Source organism: Diadema antillarum, unplaced genomic scaffold (assembly GCF_040938485.1).
Source record: "Diadema antillarum isolate AM-2024a unplaced genomic scaffold, OU_Dant_1.0 scf00000002, whole genome shotgun sequence".
Taxonomy (NCBI): domain Eukaryota; kingdom Metazoa; phylum Echinodermata; class Echinoidea; order Diadematoida; family Diadematidae; genus Diadema; species Diadema antillarum.
In genome coordinates, this window is record NW_027270891.1 from 888335 (window position 1) to 911040 (window position 22706).

The window sequence follows — 22706 nt, forward strand, 5'->3', positions numbered from 1 at the left end:
AAAATTCATTTTTCATGAATATTACACATTCCATCAACTTGTTACTGACATGATTAAGGGTAATATCATTCCCCCTGCTTTCTGAAAGAGGTTAGTCAAGGGTTCTTTCATTAAGCTAGAAAGTGAAAGTATGTTGAATTTTCTCTGTATTTTCTTTATATTGTTGTCCACACAATGATGTCATAAACTGAAGTAGTCTCCTTATCCAGTCATTACTACACCAAAACTTTAAAAATTCATAACTTTTGCATCGATTGTCCAATTCTCCTCAAACTTTCACTGATGTGTTCTACTAATGTTGCTGCTTTCACTCAACCCACATTGCTCTTTGGGTTTTGGTTTCCTTTAATACTTAATGTCTTAGAATAATAGTTTGTGAGGGAAAAGATAATTCGATGGGTAGACGAAACTTGGATGATGTGGCAGAGAAGGAAGGACTAGTATCAGTGAGAAGATACTTTAATGGATAGTATATAGTTTTGGTCGATATTAGTTTATTTAATGAAAATTGGTTTGAAATGGCCGAGATATCCAACAACAAAGAGGTCCAGGTGTGAGTTTCTTTAATCTTCCTCTACAAATTACTACAAATTGACTGCTTAACATTACAATGTCGGTATTTCGGAGCTTGGGTATTTGTTCCATGTTCATCGTGTCACTGCCGGCAACCAGGGACAGCCTGGTGGTAGTGTCGCTGCCCGGAAAGCAGTAGATGACAGGTTCGAGTCCCACTGGTTCCTTTTTCCGACACGTTTGTTAATTTATAACAAATTTAATTTGTAGAGGGAAACAAATTGAAGAAACTCACACCTGAACCTTCACCCCTCTGAATAATCTCCTTTCAACAAAGAGGTCCTTATAAAAGGTGGAACTCATCTGTTATCAGGGCCACTGTGTTTACTTGTGTTTGAATATCTCAGCCATTTCAAAACCGATTTTTCATCAGATAATAGATACACTTTGAATTCCTCTAGATTTGTATGATCTTTAACTCATATTTCATAAGTGGTTTCAAATTATCTCGCAAAAAGTTAAAATCGGAATCCCTCATCTCAACCAAAACCATACCATGCCTTTAATGTCGGAGAGACAGAAGTATTAACAAAGGCTACCTGGACTGAAGGTATAGAGTAAATTGCAATAGGAAAGAGAGATATATTTGGGGATATAGGGCGGAGGAGAGAAGAGATCGAGGAAGAAAGACCTAAAAATGGAAACAAAAAGGTTGAGATATCATTAATAACCCGGATTGTCGTAAAAATCAAATTGTTACGCAAACTTCTTAGAAAAGCTCTTATTACTTACAACCTTAACCGAACTTAGGCAGAAAGAGAATTCTGTGATACAAACAATATATTTCACATCGTTTATGAGATTAATATAATCTACACATTCATTTGAAAATAGTTCCTGTTTGTAGTATATAAGGAGGGATCGACTAAACGATCTCGTATCCTTCATCAAACGGCAGTCCAACCGCCATCGATAACGAGCGACGACCCCGTCATGTTGTCACACGCTGACGAGCAGACGAAGTTAACTGCCTCGCCGATTTGCTCTTCCGTAGCGCATTCCCTGGTCGGGTGCTTCTCTAGAAGTACCTCCTGGCGCGAAAATCGAACATTTCAGTAGAAGGGAAGTAAACAAAAAAACACAAAACAAAACAAAACAAAACAAAACAAAACATGTTTAATAAGGGACTACACTACTGCAGGACCAGCAAAATTTCAGATGACACACAACTCTGAAGTTAGTTGTATAATGTCAGTCATTTACTTATCTAAAGCAAGTCTGCATACACTGAATAGAAAAGACATCGAACATGACGAAAACACACATTAAGTCATTCACTTCTTCACGGAGGTGCGTCTCTCTGAGGTTGTTGAAACCATCCATGTTACCTCTGTACAAATCTAAGTTTCCTGTAGGGCCTACGTGTATTTGAATCTTACAGCGATCATGCTTGCCTGCATGCTATAACTTTATACACGTTATCAATCTCTGGTCAAAAGGTGGCGCTCCTTCTTTCCAGCACATAGAAATTGAGAGCACTTACATGTCTTACTTGTACATAAACGTTGTTGGAATGGCCGAGTGCCTGTTAAAGGGGTGATTACAGTACAGTATTGGTGAAGATGAGAATGGGGCTTTTAACTTTTTGCGAGATACCAAGAAAACACTTATAAAATAGCATACCATTCTAAGAGGAATTCAAAGTAAAACAAAGCGATCGTAATAAAACGTGGGTCCCGCCTTTTGTTAATATCACTCTGTTTTGGATATCTCAGCCGGCATTTCAAAACCAATTTTCATCAAATAGATGTTTAATTCTTCATAGAATTACATGCCCTTTCATATTTCATAAAAGGTTTCTCATTATCTCACATAAACTTGAAGTTAGGCCTCAACCAAAACTGTACCATCCCTTTAAACCTTTTTTGTACTTTGAGTGCCGATTACAGTACCCTATGCCCAATAGCACTTTATGCACAAAGTCCCCGGCACAAAAGGGGTTAAAGACTAGTCTTTATAATCACGGTGGGGATTGTGTAAGCTATTATCATCTCTGAACGTCGAAGGTGTCAAACCAGGTAGAGTGGACTCCCGTTATAACGAAGTCCTCGGAACCGACAATTTTCTTTCGTTATATCGAAATCTCGTTATTATCGAACGATTAATAAACAATGAGAAAAACATAGAGCAGATAATGTTACGGCCTGAATTTTTACTTTGTTGTATTCGGAATTTTGTTTTAACCGTTTTCGTTATAACGGGAATGCACTGTATCGTAACTCAGGGCTTATCACGATAACTCAGAGAGCAATGTCCCGTCCGTTTTACCTTGGCTTCTTGGAAGGATATCTTGTGTTTGGCTACGAGCTCCTCAGCTTGTTTGACAAATACTAGAAAACAATTGAACACAGAAAGATTATTCTCAGAAAAACCACATAATGCAGCATAAAGACAAAGAAAAACTGTCATGTAATGAAAAAAAAAAAACAACTCGTCATTTCCAATTAAAAAACAAAACAATTTATTGCTTCAGAGACAGGGTAAAACCTTCAACTTGTCAGTATCACTGTTACAAAGCTGTAATCGAAGTGAATTGAGCTACCCTGAACGTAGTACAGATTTGGTACAATATCTAGTTTACAACAATAATCTAGTCACTAAAGGCCAAGTCACACCGGCCGAACTTTGTTGGAGCGTTCCTTGAACGGTAGGGAGCGGGGGCCGAATTTCGACAACGCTCGTCACCGCGCACAAAATGGGGAAAAAAAATCGAAAACACGGGCGTTGCCTTAGCGGTGCACCACTGAAGCCGGCGTTGCTTTAGCGTTGGTTTAACGGTAGCGAGCGGTAGCGAGCGTTGGTTTAGCGGTGACGCGAGCGTTGATAGAGCGGCGTTCTGCGTATGTGGGCGTTGGCTCGGGGGGTTAAAGTTGGTTTAGCGGCATACCGCTTTTGACTACGGAGCTGAACGGATCGTTTTGATAGAAGTTCTGATAGATTTTTGATAGAAGTCGATAGTAGAAGTTCATCATGCCACGTGGACAAAAGAAGAGAAAGGCTGGAGAAGGAAAGGCATCAGCCTCCAAGAAGATCATTACTGAGCAGGCAGCTTCTTCTCTCTTTTCTCCTTCTGTCAACAGTTTGTTGCAATCTGAGGAGGTTCTGATTCTGCTGCTGAACTAGTGCACCAATCATAGCAAGTCTCTTAGCATGGCATGGTAGTTCAGTGTTACTGTAACTTTGAGCGAATTCGATGTAAATGAGGTCTGCACTCAACGGCAGCGCGATTCCAAATGGGCTCCTGGTCCATTTCTCCCCGTATTGATAGCCAAATTCTGGTCCCGCTCCGACACCTCCAAACCGCATCAGTTCATCATCGCAATGGATCGCTGCTTCAACGCCCGACACCGTTCCAACAATCCCGTGTCCACTCGTAAAACGCTTACAACCCCTTCACCAAAGTTTGTGCAACGTTTAACCACCGCCCGGGCAAAGCTGGCGAAGCAGCGGTGGTCCAGCGTTCAAGATTTCTGCGTTGGCCTAGCGGACCCAAGCGTCCACGAACTTGCGTCTAGCGGTGCCAAACTTTGCCTGTGCGTTGTTGGAGCTGTGGTGAACTTTGCCGGAGCGGAAAATTGCCCGCTCCTCACTGCTCGCAATATTTTGTGCAGCTCAAAACTTTCGGAGCGGTAGGAGGGACCATCAGCGGTGGCCGAGCGTATACGGCGTTGCCTTAACGGAGGCCAACTTCTGTTGATGAGCGATGATGATTTTTTTTTTCACCGCTCCAGGAACGCTCCAGCAAAGTTCTGGCGGTGTGACCGGGCCTTTAGTCTGATGTCATGCGCCATCAAAATAGAGACAAAAAGCAAACAAATAAAACGACAACAAACTATTTGGGCGAGTCAATGAGTTTATATTTGAGGGAATAGTTGATGAACTGGATGGTGATGATGATGACTAATACAGTATAAAATTCACCATGAACTTGATGACGAAAAAAAAATGAATGAAAGATGTTACATGATAAAGTCATGTACTTACATTCCGTAGACACATAACCAGGGCAGACCGCGTTGCAAGTTACACCGGTCCGCGCAAATTCCAGTGCTACAACCTATCAGGGTAAGTGACAAGAATATCTTGTAAGCTTGTAAAGTAGAAATTATATGCAACTTGGTTGCGGCAACTTTTTCAGAGCACTCGTGCACATCCTGACAGTTTGTTGTTGTTTTTTGTGACCAGCGCAACGATTTCTTAACATGTTTCCGTCTACATGTTATGGCAAAGTATGACGTCGATTGAAAATATGACACCCTCCCCCCCCCCCAAATAAATGTTATTCATCTAGAAATTATGTCATAAATCATGCAGTGTATATGTAATATAATCATAATCAGACTTGAAAACATACATGCCATCTGCAGAGAATATTCTGCATGTCCCTTTTTCTTCTTTATTTTGTATATTACGAAATATCTTTTCGACATTCATTGTGAATTCATTATCCATCAAATGTTCGTTTTTATGGCCATTATTTTCATCATGTATGGGTATTTGGATCGAATCATACCTTCACATACATAACCTTGACACTAGATATAATATCAGATACAAAAAAGAAAAATCTTCACAAACCAAATCATGAACAAGAGAATGTTCACCTTTGTCAATCCCAGAATGCCGTGCTTGGCTGTGACGTATGCTGATTTGTTCACCGAAGCCACGTGACCATGAGTCGACGAAATGTTGATGATTCGACCCCACCCTGCAGAATAATCATTCGTGATATTAGTTGCTATTGTCACGATTGTAATGCGTAGAGGGAAACTAAAAAAAAAAACTGCTTAAAGGGATAGTACAGTATTGGTGGAGATGAGAATTGGGCTTTTTACTTTTTGCGAGATACCAAGAAAACACTTGTGATATAGTACAGAGCATACCATTTTAAGAGGAATTCAAAGTTTATTTGATGAAAATAGGGTTTGGAATAGCTGAAACATCCAAAAACATAGTAAAACAAAGCAATCGTAATAAAGTGTGGGTCCCACACTTTATTAGAATTGCTCTTTTTGGATATCTCGGCCATTTCAAAACCAATTTTCATCAAATAAATGTTGTATCCCCCATAGAATTACATGCTCTTTCATATTTCATAAGAGGTTTCTCACTATCTCACCAAAATATGTTAGAAACCTGAAATTAGGTCTCAACCAAAACTGTACTATCCCTTTAAAATTGCATTAGCGTCTCTTTAGCTACATAACATATGGGCAATAAAACTATTCGAGACGACGTTTACTTTGTCTTCGTAGCCAAGAATAATTTCCTTTTCAATTTCAATTCAAATATCAAATGCAAATAAATCAATTTGAAATAAAAGGCGAACATATCTCTGGATTCGATGAATACAACACCTCTTAGAAATTTTCCACAAATTACATTTGTACTGTGCATATTTTTGAAGGAATCATTCGTATATTCTAGCATTGTCACAAGCAAAAAGAACATGCATTATATACGTGAGCTTGAATCAACTGTTTCAAGGATGATTGATTGTGGTTCATTTCAAAAGCATGATGGTGCGGTAGAAAGTGATTAGTATAGGACGTTACGCTGACAGTCAGTAATCGCACTGTAGATAATATGTTGCCTTGACCCGTTCCGTAGGGGAAGCCGGTGACCTGCGTATTAAGGCTATGAGCATTTCAGAATTCAGTATTGAACGGGTTAATTACCTTTGCTCTTCATGTCTGGTGAGAATTCTTTGATGAGCATGAATGGAGCCGTGAGCATCACCGACATCATCGACGTCCACGTCTCGAGCGGGAACTCGTCGACGGGGCTCACATACTGAAAACCTTGATCGGAATAAGAGCAGACCAAAAACGAAAACAAACTAATAACCTAAATCATCCCAAAGATGTTACTCGCATGCATGAACAAGAGTCTGCTTTGACATTCGTTTTGATCATCCCAGAATTGATTATGTGATGTCATATGTTCAATCGTATACATTGGTATATAATTGAATTTGATTTGTGATACGTGATTTTTCCCCAAAAGGATTAAGTTTTAGATTATATTGCTCAGTTTTCTTTCATATCATATGTTTCTTTTTTTTTTCTTAAATCTTTCTTCCATCATGTGTGATCGATTCTTGTCACGCAGACTTTTTTCTCGGTTTCATTTAATTTAAATGACTCCATTGTTAGCTATATGATTTTGCTTTTTGATGCTTTTTTTCTCATAATGAGAAAAAAGCATAATCAAAGGAAAACCATTCTAATTTTATTCTAACCAGCATTGTTGACCAGGATGTCGATTCCCCCTGGATGGCTCTTTCTGATTTCCCGGCACAAACCATCGACTTCATCTGGTCGAGAAAAGTCACCCTCAAAGTGGCTCACAGACATTCCAAAATCCCTGCAAGGTATAAAATATTAGAAACAACAAACAAATAAAAAAACATAGAATGAACAGAAAGAGATAAGGGGGGGGGGGGGAGAGTGGACAAGACAAGAATTTCCCTCTGTGTGATTCTCGCATCCTGGACTAAAATTTGGACAGACCCCAAAATATCCTCGTTTTTATTTTTTCCATGTCAAGCACCTTATCTGTTGAAAAAAAAGACATACGAAATTTTCTTTAAGAATGGTTTTCCAGGTGCAACGACAAATATCTTGAGAATTTTCACATAGTTTCCATTATTTTCTGAATTCAATATTTAACATCAGGCGATTTCATTTCGTCGCCAAGCCAAACAATGATCACTTGATCATTTTCAACTTGTCAAATAAAAAAACAAAATTAACAGCAAACAAAGGCATCATGTCAGCATTTATGCATGTATATGCATATTATATACTTAGGCCCTACATATTATATTATTGATATGCATAATACATAAACACATACATGATATTATATATTTATATATTTATATATTTATATTATTATATAATTATATTTAAAAAAATAGATCAGAACTCAAGTTCATGCTGTCAATACCAACAGTTTATTTTGACAAACCAATTTTCAGGCGATTCGCCCTTTCTCAAGTGTATCGTATTGACTCAAACATGAAACACCCGAAAAGGGGCGAATCGCCCGAAAAGTTGTGTGTCAAAATAAGCTGCTTGTGTTGACAGCATGAACTTGAGTATACCTTTGAAAGTTCTCCTTGTGTTTTTGAATCACATCTTCGCTGCCAAAACCCGTCAACAGAATGGAATGTCCCTTGCTTGCCAGTGCCCGTGCAATACCGAGGCCTATTCCACTCGTAGAACCGGTGACAAGAGCTACTCGTCCTGCCATTCTTTCTAGAGGTAAAAGAATTGATGATTAAAGATACTGCACGGCTAATTTCGAGGACTGACAATTTTTTGGCAGTTTTGACGAAAATTTTTAATTTTGGTTTGGACCCCATGATTGAGGTAATTGCTTGGCCATGTAATATTAGAACCCATTGTCAAATAGTGTTCCCAGTGGTCACGGTGTTGCTAAAGTGATGCCGTGAATATGTACTCTTCAAGTAAAAAAGAGAACATCACTTTAAATCATCTGTGGTGTTCGCAACTTGGAAGGGCATTATTATTTCATCAGCAATGTCTTTTTGAAACCAAAGTGTTAAGCCTGGTAATGACAGCTCTTTGCCGGGACGCGGCCATCCATGGCAGATAAGGCTATCTAATCAATATTATCGTCATTTTACCCGTGCACTCCTTGCAGCTGTTAGACTGATAGTGAGCATGAATACAGTCGAGTCTACAACAAGTCTATAATATATAATATTTAACCTGTTATAAAATATTGATGATGTGAGTGTGCTAATAGTGACAACTAATCATGAAAGTGCAAGGAAATTATGTCCAGATGAAACTCAATAAGACAAGGAAGAGAATGAAATAAAAATGAAATGAATCTGCATCTACAAGCAGAAAATGATTTGATCGGCATGTAATGTCAGTTACAGCACAGAGCTGCTCCGTACATCCCTGTTGATCCGACACATGACATTATCATGGAACCGACCTATACATGTATATCGCTTGCCTTGAGAATACACTCTTCTTCCCAAAGTTTGCAAATTTCATGAAAGGATACTTACATCTAATAAGTGTCCATAGAAGGCACATTATTATCCAGGATGAGCTTACAATAATACTTGCTTGATTCCAGATAGGTCCCTTCAGTCAAAGTTGTACGTGTATACTGCTATTCTTGCCAATCGGCAATACCGCGGCCTTGCCAGTAATACACAGTACTACTCTATCCTGGAGACTACGCTATGACCTTTGCTCGAGACCTGGATATCAGTTTTGTGTATGATCTCCTGTATAGCCTGAACTTGGTAATGGAATTACATATACCGATCTGGGATTTATCTATAAGGCCAGTACCAGAGTCTACGAGATAAGTTAGCGTTCAGATAACAACGTGAACAATCATACTAGTATAATATTTACTTCTCATACTAGTGTAGCCCAGCACATTCCTTCATAAAAGCAAGAGTATTTGAATTCATCACAACAGAGAGAATTCTAGCCTTTTCTACAAGATGAAATGCCCCAGGTCACGTTCAAACAATATATCAAAAAGATATAAAAGGAAACGTCAAATCCCTGGAAATCACACCCTGTGATTTATGTAATGAACTCTGACATGCAGCTATTCACTTCTCTTGTCATAGCTTAAGAATTGTTCTTCACATGCAAAGAAATATAAAGAAAATTCCACAAACCTTCAAATTTTGTGAAAATTCAAAGTACACATTTCTTTGACTTGTTACCAACGTATGATATTGCATGTACATGTATATTGCGAGTTATGTACCATTCTCCGTGCTTTGTGAAAAAGCCAGGTCATTTACTCTTTTTTTTATATTAGACAAAATAAAATCCTGCATAATTCTCTTTATATACCGCTTTATATGCTCCTTATATCGTTTTTGCCGTGACGTCACGAACTGCTGTAATCTTCGCATCCAGCAATGGCGGCACCGAAACTTTGAAAATGCATAAAAGAATATACTAACCTTTTGCACGGATTGTCCGCGTTTCGTCAAAATTCACTGACTGGCATGCTATACATATATTGCTGCAGCCTGTACATTTTATTTTACATTGTTTGATATCCATATACTTGGGGAAATTTCGCCTTTACGCCTGGCTTTAAAAATCAAGGGGCCAACGGATCATTTCCTATGCCTGCCTCAAAGAAGGTGCCAAATTAAAGCACGAGGCTAATACCCAACACAGACACCCCACACACGTACCCTTGAACAACAAAAAAAGTAATTAATAATCATACATACACCTGCATCTTAACATCTCAGATCCATAAATAATATCTAAATCATCGTATACACACTTTTGCAGTAAGACTGTACCCCACACGCATTACTCACCATTAATGTATTGATATCAACGTAAACTCACCAATGTAAAGACTGTGCAGACTTCGACAACATGACTTAGTAAATACATGTATTTCATGAGGTTTATTGACATACCTTATTTCATGATACAAATATTTCTTCTTCCTGAGAAAAAAAAAAAACCCCAGAAGCACACGCACTTTGTCACTATATTAGTAGGCATACATTGTACGTAAACAAAAAGTTGTGCAGCATAGAAAATACAATTATTATGTTTAAAGTGTGTATATTAACTGCGAGCAGATCCAACATGAAACGACGCTACAGGCAGTGAATGTAGAAAAGCAAAATGTCATAATTCCACAACCTGATTCACAGACGATTAAAGACAAACCCCAAATGCTGGAATAACTGGTGATAATTTCAAATACGTTCCATTTATAAACCCGGCTTAATTACAACGCTCAATACAAAATCTAGAAAGAAAGTACAAAATTCATGAGGTATCGACATGAACACTTGGTGTGGTAAATCAAGCAAAAAGAAAAGATCAGACGCTTGAATAATCATTGACAACCACGATTGTAATAATAATCAAATCCATGCAAGCTTCTTACAAAGTATTATCCTACTTACTACCCTAAAATATTGGATGCTGGCATGGAGATAATCCTGTGATATGCAACAATTGATTGACTTTTACAGCATTATGTGAAACACACATTTATTCATATGAAAATATAGATTTTCCACGTACGTGTGCGAGTAATTCATGTTTTTAATGTATAAAAAGGGATTCAATTCAATTTCAATTCAAATTGACTGGACGATCTCGCCTCCTTCATCAAACGGCAGTCCAACCGCCATCGATGACGAGCGCCGACCCCGTCATGTTGTCACACGCTGACGAGCAGATGAAGTTGACGGCCGCACCGATTTGCTCTTCGGTAGCGCACGCCTTGTTTGGGTGCTTCTCTAGAAGCATCTCCTGGCGCGAAAATCGAGAATATGAAATGTCAGTAGAAAGGACATGACGTAAACATGTGCAAGGAGCTATGTTACAGGAACGTCACTTATTTTAGTTGCATTACAAATGAGAAACAACTGTTAAGACAGGCAGACATACATTCCTTCAGTCATTTATCAGTGGACATTATTATACGCATTGAAAAGAAATCGAATACATGAAGAAAACACACATTTATTCATTCACTTTGATAAGCATATTCCCGGTGAGCACAATATGGCCTAGCTGTATAGTCTGATTATTTATCATATTCATTGGGGTGCGTCTCTCTTTGTTTTATCTAGAACAATCATCCATGTTATAGTGCGTGAAATGTCGGTTTTAATTATCCTCAGAAATGATAGTACTTACATTCCAGAAATGATTTATAATTTCATAATATTATTAGTTAAACCATTCATTTAAGCTGTATAGTACCAAAATTTATGTCCCTAAAGGTAGCATTTTGTGCAATATGTGAGAAAATACAGATTGATTGAACAGGATATAGCCGCAAAACAAAATCAAAATTGATCTGCATTATGCAAAGTGAAAAAAGTAGAAAACATTATCTCTATATAGAAAATTAAAACTGATGAAAGAGTATTACATAATGAGAGGGGTGTGGGATAGGGAAGGACCAGCTCCTCCCCCCCCCCCCACCTTCCTCTTTCCGCTTTTCATACTCGGCCTGTCTTTTCTTCCTCATTGCTGTCCCCTATCCCATTTAATTCCCTCGCTCTCTCTCTCTCCCTCCTCAACATGACTTTTTTTTTTAATCCTCCTCTATTTTGATGGACCGACTTTTTTTTTTACTCTATTATCCCAAAGTTGGCACCGCCGAGTACTCCCACCCCATCCCCCTCCCCTCCCCCTCCGATGAAGGGAGAGGAGACTTTGGCACCTTCAGACCGGAGCTGGGTGCATACTATTGTACAGGAAAAGCAACGGAGAGTGCACCAATGAGAATGATACCAATGCTTTCTTGTCGAATTGTAGCGTGGGTTTTCTGTGCTGTTGTCTAGTTTTTTTTTGTGATTTTTAATGTTTGCACGAAAGACATTTTTTCTCGTTTTTTTTTTTAAATACTATTATAAATTGTATCGATGATAAGGTACGATATATTGTATAGTCCCTCCTTCCCCCCCCCCCCCCAAAAAAAAAGCAAAACAAGATCAGGCATCTTTTACTTCTGATGGCATTGACTGTTGTCAAGAATGTTTGTTCTTGTGATGTCGAAATATGCCATGCGACTTGTGAAGAAGAACGTTTTTGTTCTGATCTATGAAAAAGAAATAGAAATCACATTGATTATACTCGATCCTAAAATGTATTCATTTGAATCTGTATAGCAATCACGTTTATAAGACTACAACTGTATGCCGAACATGCATTGATAGTTACCCTCTAGCCAAAAGGGGCGCCCTTTATCTCAGCGCTCAAACTTGAGAGCCTAGGTACAGTGATGAAAATGACTTACAGCTCACAGAATCATATTTAATACGACAACGCTTTATATCTATCTCTCGGAAATTAACTGTTGAGAGCGGGAAATCAGATATTGAAATTAAGGGCATATGTCAAAAATTGTAATTTCTGGATCAACGTCGAGTCGTTTTACCTTGCCTTCTTGAAAAGATATCCCGTGTTTTGCAGCGAGCTCCTCAGCTTGTTGGAGAAATACTAGAAAAACAACAGAACACAGAAAACTTCATTTAAGGAAGCCACAAAGTATAAGGTATCTCATCATGTTATTATATATTAGACAAAAGAAAAGTAACGTAAATGATGATGATAATGGTTAAAAAACAAGTAATGATCATGACAAATAATAACAGTGATAATGATATTAATAATAATGATTTACTATATTGTGATTATCATTATTAATGATATCAAAATCACGCACATATCTTTTTATATATCACACATCGATCACATCAGAATCTATTAAGTTCGAGAATAAGAACTGACAAGATTTTGACTTCTCACAGAGTTCGGAAATGCATTTTAAAACTGAACCCTTCACCCCGTCATCATTTCCAACTCTGGGAAAAACAAGGCAAGTGCCAAATTGTGTCTCGCCCATTCGCGTACAAGGAATTAATATTTTTTTATAACTCCCAGAAGTTAATTGACCTGCTTATGACCTTTGACCTTGTGGTGACCTTCAACACCCCAAGGGACAGTTACCATCCAAGTTTGGTCACAAACGGACAAAGGGATCAAAAGTAATGAGCCATAATCGAAATGCGCCATAAAAACTTAACACTGGGCCCTAAAAATTTGTTGACCTCTTTCTGTGATCTTTGACCTTGTGATGACCTTTAACTCCCCAAGGGACATTTGCCGTCCAAGTTTGGTCACAAACGGACATAGGGATCAAAAGTTATGAGCCACAATTAAAACACGCCCTAAAAACATAATATTGGGCCATAAAAATTTGTTAACCCCTGTCTGTGACCTTTGACCTTGTGACGACCTACACCTCCCCAAGGGACATCTTCCATCCAAGTTTGGTCACAAACGGACAAAGGCATCAAAAGTTATGAGCCATAAACGAAATGCACCCTAAAAACTTAACATTGGGCCCTAAAAGTTCGTTGACCCCTGTCTGTGACCTTTGACCTTGTGGTTACCTTCAACTTCCCAAGAGACATCTACCATCACCCAAGTTTGATTGCCATTGTAACAACATGTGCTGAGTTACGTGTGATAAGAGAGTCTTGCAAGTAAACTTTAACGTATGACCTCAAATGACCTTTGACCTTATCATGTGACCTCTTATGGCACCATAACATGAAGGTACCCCCAGTGCATCCATCACCCAAGTTTGATTGCCATTGTAGCAACATGTGTCGAGTTACGTATGATAAAAGTCTTGCAAGTAAACTTTAACGTATGACCTCAAATGACCTTTGACCTTATCCTGTGACCTCCAACGGCACCATAACATGAAGGTACCCCCAGTGCATCTATGACCCAAGTTAGGTTGTAATCCAAGCAACTTATGTGAAGTTATTTGTCAAAAGAGAGTCTTGCAGGTAAACTTTAACATAGAAAAGAGAGTCTTGCACATACTCTTTAATATATGACCTCAAATGACCTTTGACATCATCACATGACCTCCGACAACACCATAACATGAAGATACCCCTAGTGCTTCTATCACTCAAGTGTGGCTGCAATTGCTGTAACAGTTGCCAAGTTATGCATCATAAGAGAGTCTTGCAGGTAAACTTTAACATTTGTGACGGACGACGGACGGACGCCATTTGGATCTCGAGTCTCGCCTTCACCTCCGGTGGGCGAGACAAAAAAACAAACAAACAACATGGTAGGTGTAAATAAGTAATGAGGCGCCAGTTGAATTTCTGGCCCTTTCACGCAGAGCATTTCGAAAATATTGATGTTAGAAAAACGGAAGAAACTATTCTCTCGGCTAATTAAGTTCTCTTATCTCTATGTCCTCAGGAACACTGATTAATGTTAGCATTATAGGATAAAGATGACGAGGAATTCGTCTTATACATTCAACTCCCTAAAGAAATACAGTATGTCCCCAAAAATTTACAATCGGATTTTCGCATTATAACACCCAATATGATTAAACTATCCAAATGCTACTTCAGGGTCTTGAAATATAACATCTTAGCTCTATTTTGCAGAAAACCCCATTCAATTTGGTTACGTGGTCACAAAGAAATGTGGATTGTTGTAAAGCATGTCATGAGTCTGATTCTTCAAAGTTTAGCACTTGAAAGCTCTTCGAGTAGCATATTAATGTGTAAACACAATAGACAGAACTTGGAGGGAAGATATTCGTGACATGTTTTTACAAAATTCCTCATTTTTCTTTGATCACTGAAGCAAATCGAACGGGGTTTTCTGCAAGATGTGGACATTGAGATAGAGTTTCAGACCCTGAAATAGTATTTGAATCGATTCACTATATTTGTAAAGTTACATTTGCGGAGGATCCCGTTGTACTTCTTTTTTTTTGGGGGGGGGGATGGGGGACATGCGGTACAGTTTGAAAATGATACCTACATCCGGTAGATACACAGCCAGGAGAGATAGCGTTGCATGTTATGCCGGTCCGGGCAAACTCCAGTGCTACAACCTAGCGGAATGGGTGATAAGAAATGATCTTCAGTATTTTCCTGTCCTCAGTCCCCTAGTCTAGAAAATATTATGCAACTTGGCCAGTCGGTTCCGACGTATAACGAGTTTTTCATGCCATCATGCTGTTAGTTAAATTTCAACATGTTTAATTTCATTTTTTTTTTGCATCATAGATAATGGATTGTGACAAAACATGACATTGATGGAAAGCCGCATTATTTATTCTTCATATCAAGTAAAAAGCATCACAAAACACACCTAACCTGAAAGCAAAAGGCAAAAGGAGAACACAAAAGAAACAAAAGAAAACAGAGGGATAAACAACACAAACAAACTTTCAATCCAAGAGGACATTCTGAATAACATGTCACCAATAGTGCTTGATATCAACAATTAATATTGTATATATTATGAAACTCTTTCCTATCTTGCCTTTTACAGCAGATTCTCTAAATTTCGACTTTTCTGACCATAGCATTATGTAACAGTTTTCGAATTACACATAGCTACATAATGTTGACGCTTGGTATTCAATATAACCTTCACGCACAGAATCATATTGGTGGTAAATTTCACCTTTGTCAATCCCAGAATGCCGTGCTTGGCTGTGACGTAAGCTGATTTGTTCACAGAAGCCACGTGACCGTGAGTTGACGAAATATTCACAATGCGACCCCACCCTGTAGAATAAGTGACATTTTATAGTTATACCATGCGTATATAGGGAAATATGAAAAACACTTAAAATTTGCATTTAAGTCTATTCGATTGACACTAAAGCACATGGACCGATGAAAAGTATAATTATGTAAAACACCGATAACTTGTCTTCATGGACACGATTCGAATCACGTTTTGTTTTGTTTTGTTTCAATGTAAAATAGAATTCGCATAATATATTACAGATTTGAAACAAAATAATAAAAGCTACCAGATCTGGGTTTTTTATCAAGTAATTTGTGAGTATTTTCAAAGGAGTTATTTATGCATTGTTTTGTCACATACAAAAAAAGATCAGGCGAGTGTGAATTAGTCATTCTAAGTCTAATTTGAAATGATATGATGATGATGATGATAATAATGATAATAATAATAATAATAATAATAATAATAATAATAATAATAATAATAATACAAAATAAGATAAACTGCAAAAACATTGGCGTTAGATTGAACACCATGCCTATTAAATCTAACACCGATCAAGTGTCAATAGAGGACCACACCGGCAAGTGTAGAAAGTACATTGTGATGGTGTTGAAAAGTGTTCACCTGACACTTAATAGTGTTAATTTGACACTGCAGCTGGTGGTATTTTTGACACTGCGCTGGTGTTAATTCAACAATGATACCACATGGTGTTGATTTGATATAGCTGGTGTTAATGTCAATGATATAACACCCGCCCAGCTTCAATAGGAGACCACACCAACTGGTGTAACTGTGATGTAAATGTTTTCACGCCTTTTTTTTTCTTCAAAAATCAAGTACTTTATCGAAAAGTTTTTGATCGTCTTGTTCAAGTTCAAACTCCACAAGAAAAACACTAACTGTAAGTAAGTATTAAACAAAAAACAGTTTTATACTTTGAAGTGACACTATGCAAGTGGTGTTAATTCAAAGCCACAAATTAGCACCGGAAATTTAACACCAGCACGAGGTTTCATGTTTAACACCGGACTTTTTGCAGTGTAATATTGGGAAACGAAAATTATGGTGTGATTGTAATGACCTTTAGTCTTCATGTCTTGGGAGAATTCTTTGATGAGCAGGAATGGGGCCGTGAGCATCACCGACATCATCGACGTCCATGTTTCAAGAGGGAACTCGTCGATGGAGCTCACATACTGAAAACCTTGGTAAACATCAAATAAAATAAAAACGCAGCAATAAGAGGACAATATGTAAGCTTCCCATGTGATATACTTTCATGTTGGCTCAAGAGTTTGTCGTTAGAATATTTGCCTTTTCGGTTTATCGTAAAATTACTCATAAATTTTATATTCGTTCAGTCGTTGTAATATACATTTATCTGATTATGATGTGATAGTTTTTGTTTTCATAGAGGACTATACTATTTTCATTTGTTTTACTCAGTTTTTCTCGTTATCTTTATTATCATGGTGATTATTATTCTCTTTGTTCCGTCTGTCATATTCTCAGATACTGCATGCCTCAGTCCATGCCTTTCACACAGTAAAAAGTAAATAAATAGATAAATAACAAAAATAATTACGAACTGATCATTATCAGCAACATCTCTGTGATCCTATTGACATTATCACCATTAATATTATCAAAATGTGTTCGATATTACAATTATCATCATCAAAACAATTATTATTGTTTACACATTACTTTCTTTAATGTTTAACAGCATACACTTCTAAGAGGAATTCAAAATTTATTTGATGAAAATTAGTTTTGAAAACGCAGAAATATCCCCCAGAAAAAGATGTCCCAATAAGAGGTGGGTACACCTTTTATTAGGACCAATGTCTTTTACTTTAATTTTTGATATCACAGCCGTTTCAAAAACCGATTTTCATCACATAAACTTTGAATTCCTCCTAAAGAATTGCATGATCTTTAGCATTATGTACTAAGTGGTGTCAATTATCTCGCAAAAAGTTGAAATCTGAACCCCAATCTCAACCCAAAGTATACTATCCCTTTAAGTTCTGATCCCTTCAGAATACTATATTGGATTAACCTAGCTTCTAATAACTAGAATATATCTTTCCTCACATTGGATATTTCTTTTTTCTGGTCGAGTCTTTTACTTAACACGTTCTTGGACAAATTCTTGCAGATTTTTTTCCGGTTTCATTGATTTTTACACTTATCAGCAATATCATGATTTCGCTATAATGATGTTGTTCTCATAATTTTATTCTAACCAGCATTGTTGACCAGGATGTCGATTCCCCCTGGATGGCTTTTTCTGATTTCACGGCACAAACCATCGACTTCATCTGGTCGAGAAAAGTCACCTCCAAAGTGGCTCACAGACATTCCAAAATCCCTGCAAGGTACAAAATATTAGAAACAACAAACAAATAAACATGAAAAGAAGGAACATGGAGAGGTATAGATAGATTGTTGGAACTAGAAGGAAAGAGAGAGACAGACAGAGAGAGAGAGAGAGAGAGAGAGAGAGAGAGAGAGAAAAGAGAAGAGAGGGCTAAACAAATAAAAACGTCCCTTCGTATATTTCTCGTATCCTGGACATGCTGGACCAAAAGTTGGGTGACAAACAAAATGTCTTAATGTTTTATTTGTTTTCCATGTCTAGCACCTTCACACGTTGTGAAAACAGTGTTTCATAAAGAATCGGTCGTGAACACTAAAAGGATTTTGCAGGGTTTCTTTTGGTTTTCGTGATTCGATACTACTGAACACAAGTAGTACAAGGCGATTCTGTTTCGTCGAAATGTCAAATAATTATTACTTTAAAAGGGGGTTGTTGGTTGCATTTTCCAGATATCAAACATGAAAGAAACTCAGTAATATACAAAAACGTCAGTTTAGGAACATTACATTTAGTATACATCACAGGCTCGACATTAACAGTGGCCGGATGACCAGGGGTCACTAAAAATTAATGTCGATCGAGCCACCAAATTTGAAAAAAAAAAAAACCCCAAACAAACTACTAGTATCTTTTGTGGCCCGATCGGACAGATAAGACAAAAAATGAATGATGTTTTCTTTTATTTCTACCAGATAATAATAATATTTTCTTTAATAACAGATTAAATGACGTGTCCTGATATATATGTTTGTGTCTGTGTGTTGTTAGATATATGCAGGAGACGCAGAGGACGCCAGTGCAGTGTGTGGTGTAACAACATAAAGGAGTGGACATAAAGGAAAGAGTGTGGCCGCATGCAGTAGGGCGGCCATGAACAGAACAGAGTGGGGGTCCATAGTCGCCAACCTTCGGACTTAGACGGCACTTATGAAGAAAGTTCTCTTATTTCATACCTTTGGAAGTCCTCCTTGTGTTTTTGTATCACATCTTCGCTGCCAAAACCCGTCAGCAGAATGGAATGTCCCTTGCTTGCCAGTGCCCGTGCAATACCGAGGCCTATTCCACTCGTAGAACCGGTGACAAGAGCTACTCGTCCTGCCATTCTTACTGGAGATGAAAGAATTAGTAACAAACAAAAAGGGCCCCTAATTGGTGGGGTCTACAAGTTTAGGTAATTTTGGCGAGATATTATAAAAAAACACACCAGATTTTGTCCTCGTATTATTAATATCGTAACCACTGGGCCATGTAATATATTGTTTCGGCTGTATAACGGTGTAGCTAAAGTGATGCCGTGAATGAGATTGTGTACTCTCCAAAAGAGAACACATTCTCAGATCTCGTGGTCCTTACATCCTTTCTAGATTAAACGTTTCGTCCACGGATTTTTTTTTTTCATTTAGATCACAAGTAACAAGGCTAATGACTGTAACGACAGGTCTCTGCCGAAAACGCGGCTACCCTGGACACGTAAGACTATTTGATTATAATCGCAATCAAACCTGTCTTTAGCGGTCACCTACAGAGCCTCCTTTACACTTTCACGGATCTCTTCACGGATCACCATAGAAAGTCATTCATCATCTGTGCTGTCTCTGGCACCACCGTGTTAACAGCATCCGGTTAGAGACCCTTGGCGTACCGGAACATCCATGGGGGAGGGGGAGGTGAATAAGCTTGCCTGATATTTCATCAAGGAAGTTTTCGGCTGAAAGACAGTTGGTACTCTTCACTGAATGTTCCTTACCTCAGTGTATATCCTCCTACTACCTCCGGAACACTCAGTGACGACACCGGGAAGTCTGTATCGACATCGGCTTCCAGTCTTTTAAATTCGGTTTTTGTTTTTGTTTTTTTTTTTGCCGATACACCTGAACAATGCTGGCGCAATTGTCATGTGACTACATACGTACTTTATCAGTCACTTTTAAGAAAACAGACGTGCTAAGATGCCTTTAACGAGATGTGGAAGAGATCAAAGTGCACTAACAAAAAAAAAATATCCATTGCCGAACCAACCCGCCAGAGCACCATGGCTCCAAACGTGGCAAATGCCAATCAACAGTCGAAACAAGTATACGATACCTCCCAAAGATCATGTATACGATGGCACCTGAACCATTCATCAACCCTACAGGAAGATTTTGGTCTTTTTGTAATACCAAGAAGACACAAGAAGGAAACGCAATGGATACACGACGATTTTGCCATTGCTCACGGAGTTGCTGTTTGAGCTCTAGAAACGTCATCAGCGGTCATGCGATTCTCAAGATGTCCTCACCAGCGACCCCATGTATTCAATCGATTAGATCTAAATTTGAACATTTCCTTTATCGTGTGTCCATCTTTGTTCATTTCCGGGACAATGTGACACCTGTTGAAGAGACACCAGCCCTTTCAGTTTTCTGAGGAGCAGGAGCACATGTCAAACTGGCATAGATGCAATGAATTGCTGTTCATTAGCTACTGATAGCATTCCATGGATATAGGCCCCATGCATGGGTAATTCCCATAAAAAGGGATCACATTGGTTAAACGCCCCCTTCTATTAGTTTCATCATGTCATTGCTTACAAAGTACAAGCCCTACAGTAATTTTTACTCTTCAGTAGTGTTATACCTTCCTTTTTGAAGGCAAACAAAATGAAAATGCTACTACAAAGTACCAGACACATTTTCACAAAAAAGTGCAAAAATATGACTTTTGGGGCAAAACTGGGTGTCATTATTTTACTGTCATACCAGTTTGATAAATTTACAGCTTATTGGTGGATAGAAATATATTTCTATGGCTCAAAAATGATAGAAGAGAAGCAAATCTTGAATCCGAGAAACAAAAGTCATGCATCAAATAATGATTTTTCTTTTTTTTTCTTTTCTTTTTTGCACTAGTGAATCTCAAGAATTAGGTTGATCGTGTAAGCTTTGGTGGCCCGAAAATGGCAACTGCTTGTTATTTTGGTGGCACTCACATAGTTTTCAAGAATTTGAGAGAAAATTTGGTGAAAAAAACAAACATGAAAATATGAACAATAGTTATTTTTACAGATGGCTTTGGAGTCCCGCGAAATAATATCTTTTGTGTCTTATACAATAATAATTGCACCTCATTTGCGTATTTTACAATGTTGGCCTATAGCTGTCGTTTCTTTGTACCAGGTAGTATAAAAACTGACCATTGCAAGTGCTGATTTGAAGAAAAAAAAAAGCAGAATGAACATTTTTGTGTCTCGCTTAAACGAAGAACCTTGGTGAATCTTTTTCTGAACAAAATTGGGTTTGTGTGATTCTTTGAAAAGTGTCGTTGATTTTTTATTTCAGAATGACCACTTATATTTAACTGTTGAAACAAACGTAAAACTCATGTGAAAAAATGCCAAACTAGAAGGTTCCTCGTGTCAAACGGACACCACTGTGTCCCACTTACATGAGGAAACGTTTTCCCCACGCTGATATTTTGTATGCTGACTTGCATCATTTTTAGTTTAGAATGTTAGTTTTCACTCACTTTTTGTAGGAACTTACTAGATATGAATACTTTTCTAAAACCTACGTTCAACTAAATCTAATTTTCTGATTCTATTGTCCAAATAAGCATGCCACAAGTTGGGTACCGGTACCTTATTTACGGAATATATACCCACATCCCAGTATGGTAGACAACATGCACTTCGTGTAAAAACAGGCGTCATGCACACTGTCCTGAAATTGAGCAATAGTGGACACACGATAAAGGAAATCAAATGCTCAAATTCAGATCTGATCGATTAAATGTTGGGTCACTCGTAAGGACATCTTTAGGGATCGTATGACCAATGACCGCCGGCGGAGTTTCTCAGGCTCCAGCAGTAATAACTCCGGGAGCAATGGCAGAATCTTCGTGATGTAGACATGGTGTTTCCTCACTGTGTCCTTCGAGTAAACTTCTGTAGTCATCGTATTGATTCGACTGTTGATTGGCTTTTGACCATGTTCTGGGGCTAACTCGTACGTCATTGAAAATTTCAGATTCGTTTTGCTATCTTGTGTTAATTTCGGGACAGTGCGAGGCCAATTAAGACCCGATATTATAATAACCTTCATGTTTTCCGTGATAGCTCAGTGTGCGTTTCAGGTGCAGTCCGCGTTGTAGTGTTGTCCCGGGGTGTAGATACCATAAGTTGTCCTTGAAAGTTAATCCATTGCAAGGATTAGGATTACGACCGGGATGATCCGTGATGCAATCTGTGAAAGTGTAAAAGTGGCTTGAAGAATGACCTTTACAGGCAGATGGCCACTATAAACAGATAATTCCTCCGAAAGTTGGCGCGTATCGCATACATATATTATCGTGGTATACCAGTGCATGCAATAATATGGTACATATACTTGCACATGATCGAACGGACCTGGCGGGGTGTACATGACCTATGTATCATAACCATTCATGTGTATACTCTGTATGCTGTACGTACGAATGCGAGTTGATACCAACATTTTGCACGTCATCAATGAGCTAGTATTGATCGTGTCTATGGCACGCCACTACAGATTGGTTATATCTTCGTTTACTACTGTAGAAGCAAAATGATGATATATTCAACAAAAGATCGAATACGCATGCATTAAATGCCCCCCCCCAAAAAAAAAAAAGTGTTCAAGATATCTTAC

General features: G+C 38.2%; 2 protein-coding genes across 2 annotated transcripts; both read right to left on the reverse strand.

The window, feature by feature from the left end:
• Positions 1–1460: 1460 nt before the first annotated feature.
• LOC139729314 (D-beta-hydroxybutyrate dehydrogenase-like) lies at positions 1461–7830 on the reverse strand. The gene is made up of 7 exons (XM_071640277.1): positions 7682–7830; positions 6815–6939; positions 6252–6374; positions 5178–5281; positions 4558–4630; positions 2842–2903; positions 1461–1604 (listed from the first exon to the last, which is right to left on the reverse strand). The coding sequence occupies exons 1-7, from the start codon at positions 7828–7830 to the stop codon at positions 1461–1463; spliced, it is 780 nt and encodes a 259-aa protein (XP_071496378.1).
• A 2859-nt stretch (positions 7831–10689) lies between these two features.
• Positions 10690–22301, reverse strand: LOC139730944 (D-beta-hydroxybutyrate dehydrogenase-like). Its single transcript, XM_071641859.1, has 8 exons — positions 22134–22301; positions 19011–19164; positions 17924–18048; positions 16756–16878; positions 15600–15703; positions 14949–15021; positions 12520–12581; positions 10690–10880 (listed from the first exon to the last, which is right to left on the reverse strand). The coding sequence occupies exons 2-8, from the start codon at positions 19157–19159 to the stop codon at positions 10737–10739; spliced, it is 780 nt and encodes a 259-aa protein (XP_071497960.1). The 5' UTR covers positions 19160–19164; positions 22134–22301; the 3' UTR covers positions 10690–10736.
• Between the last annotated feature and the right edge of the window lie 405 nt (positions 22302–22706).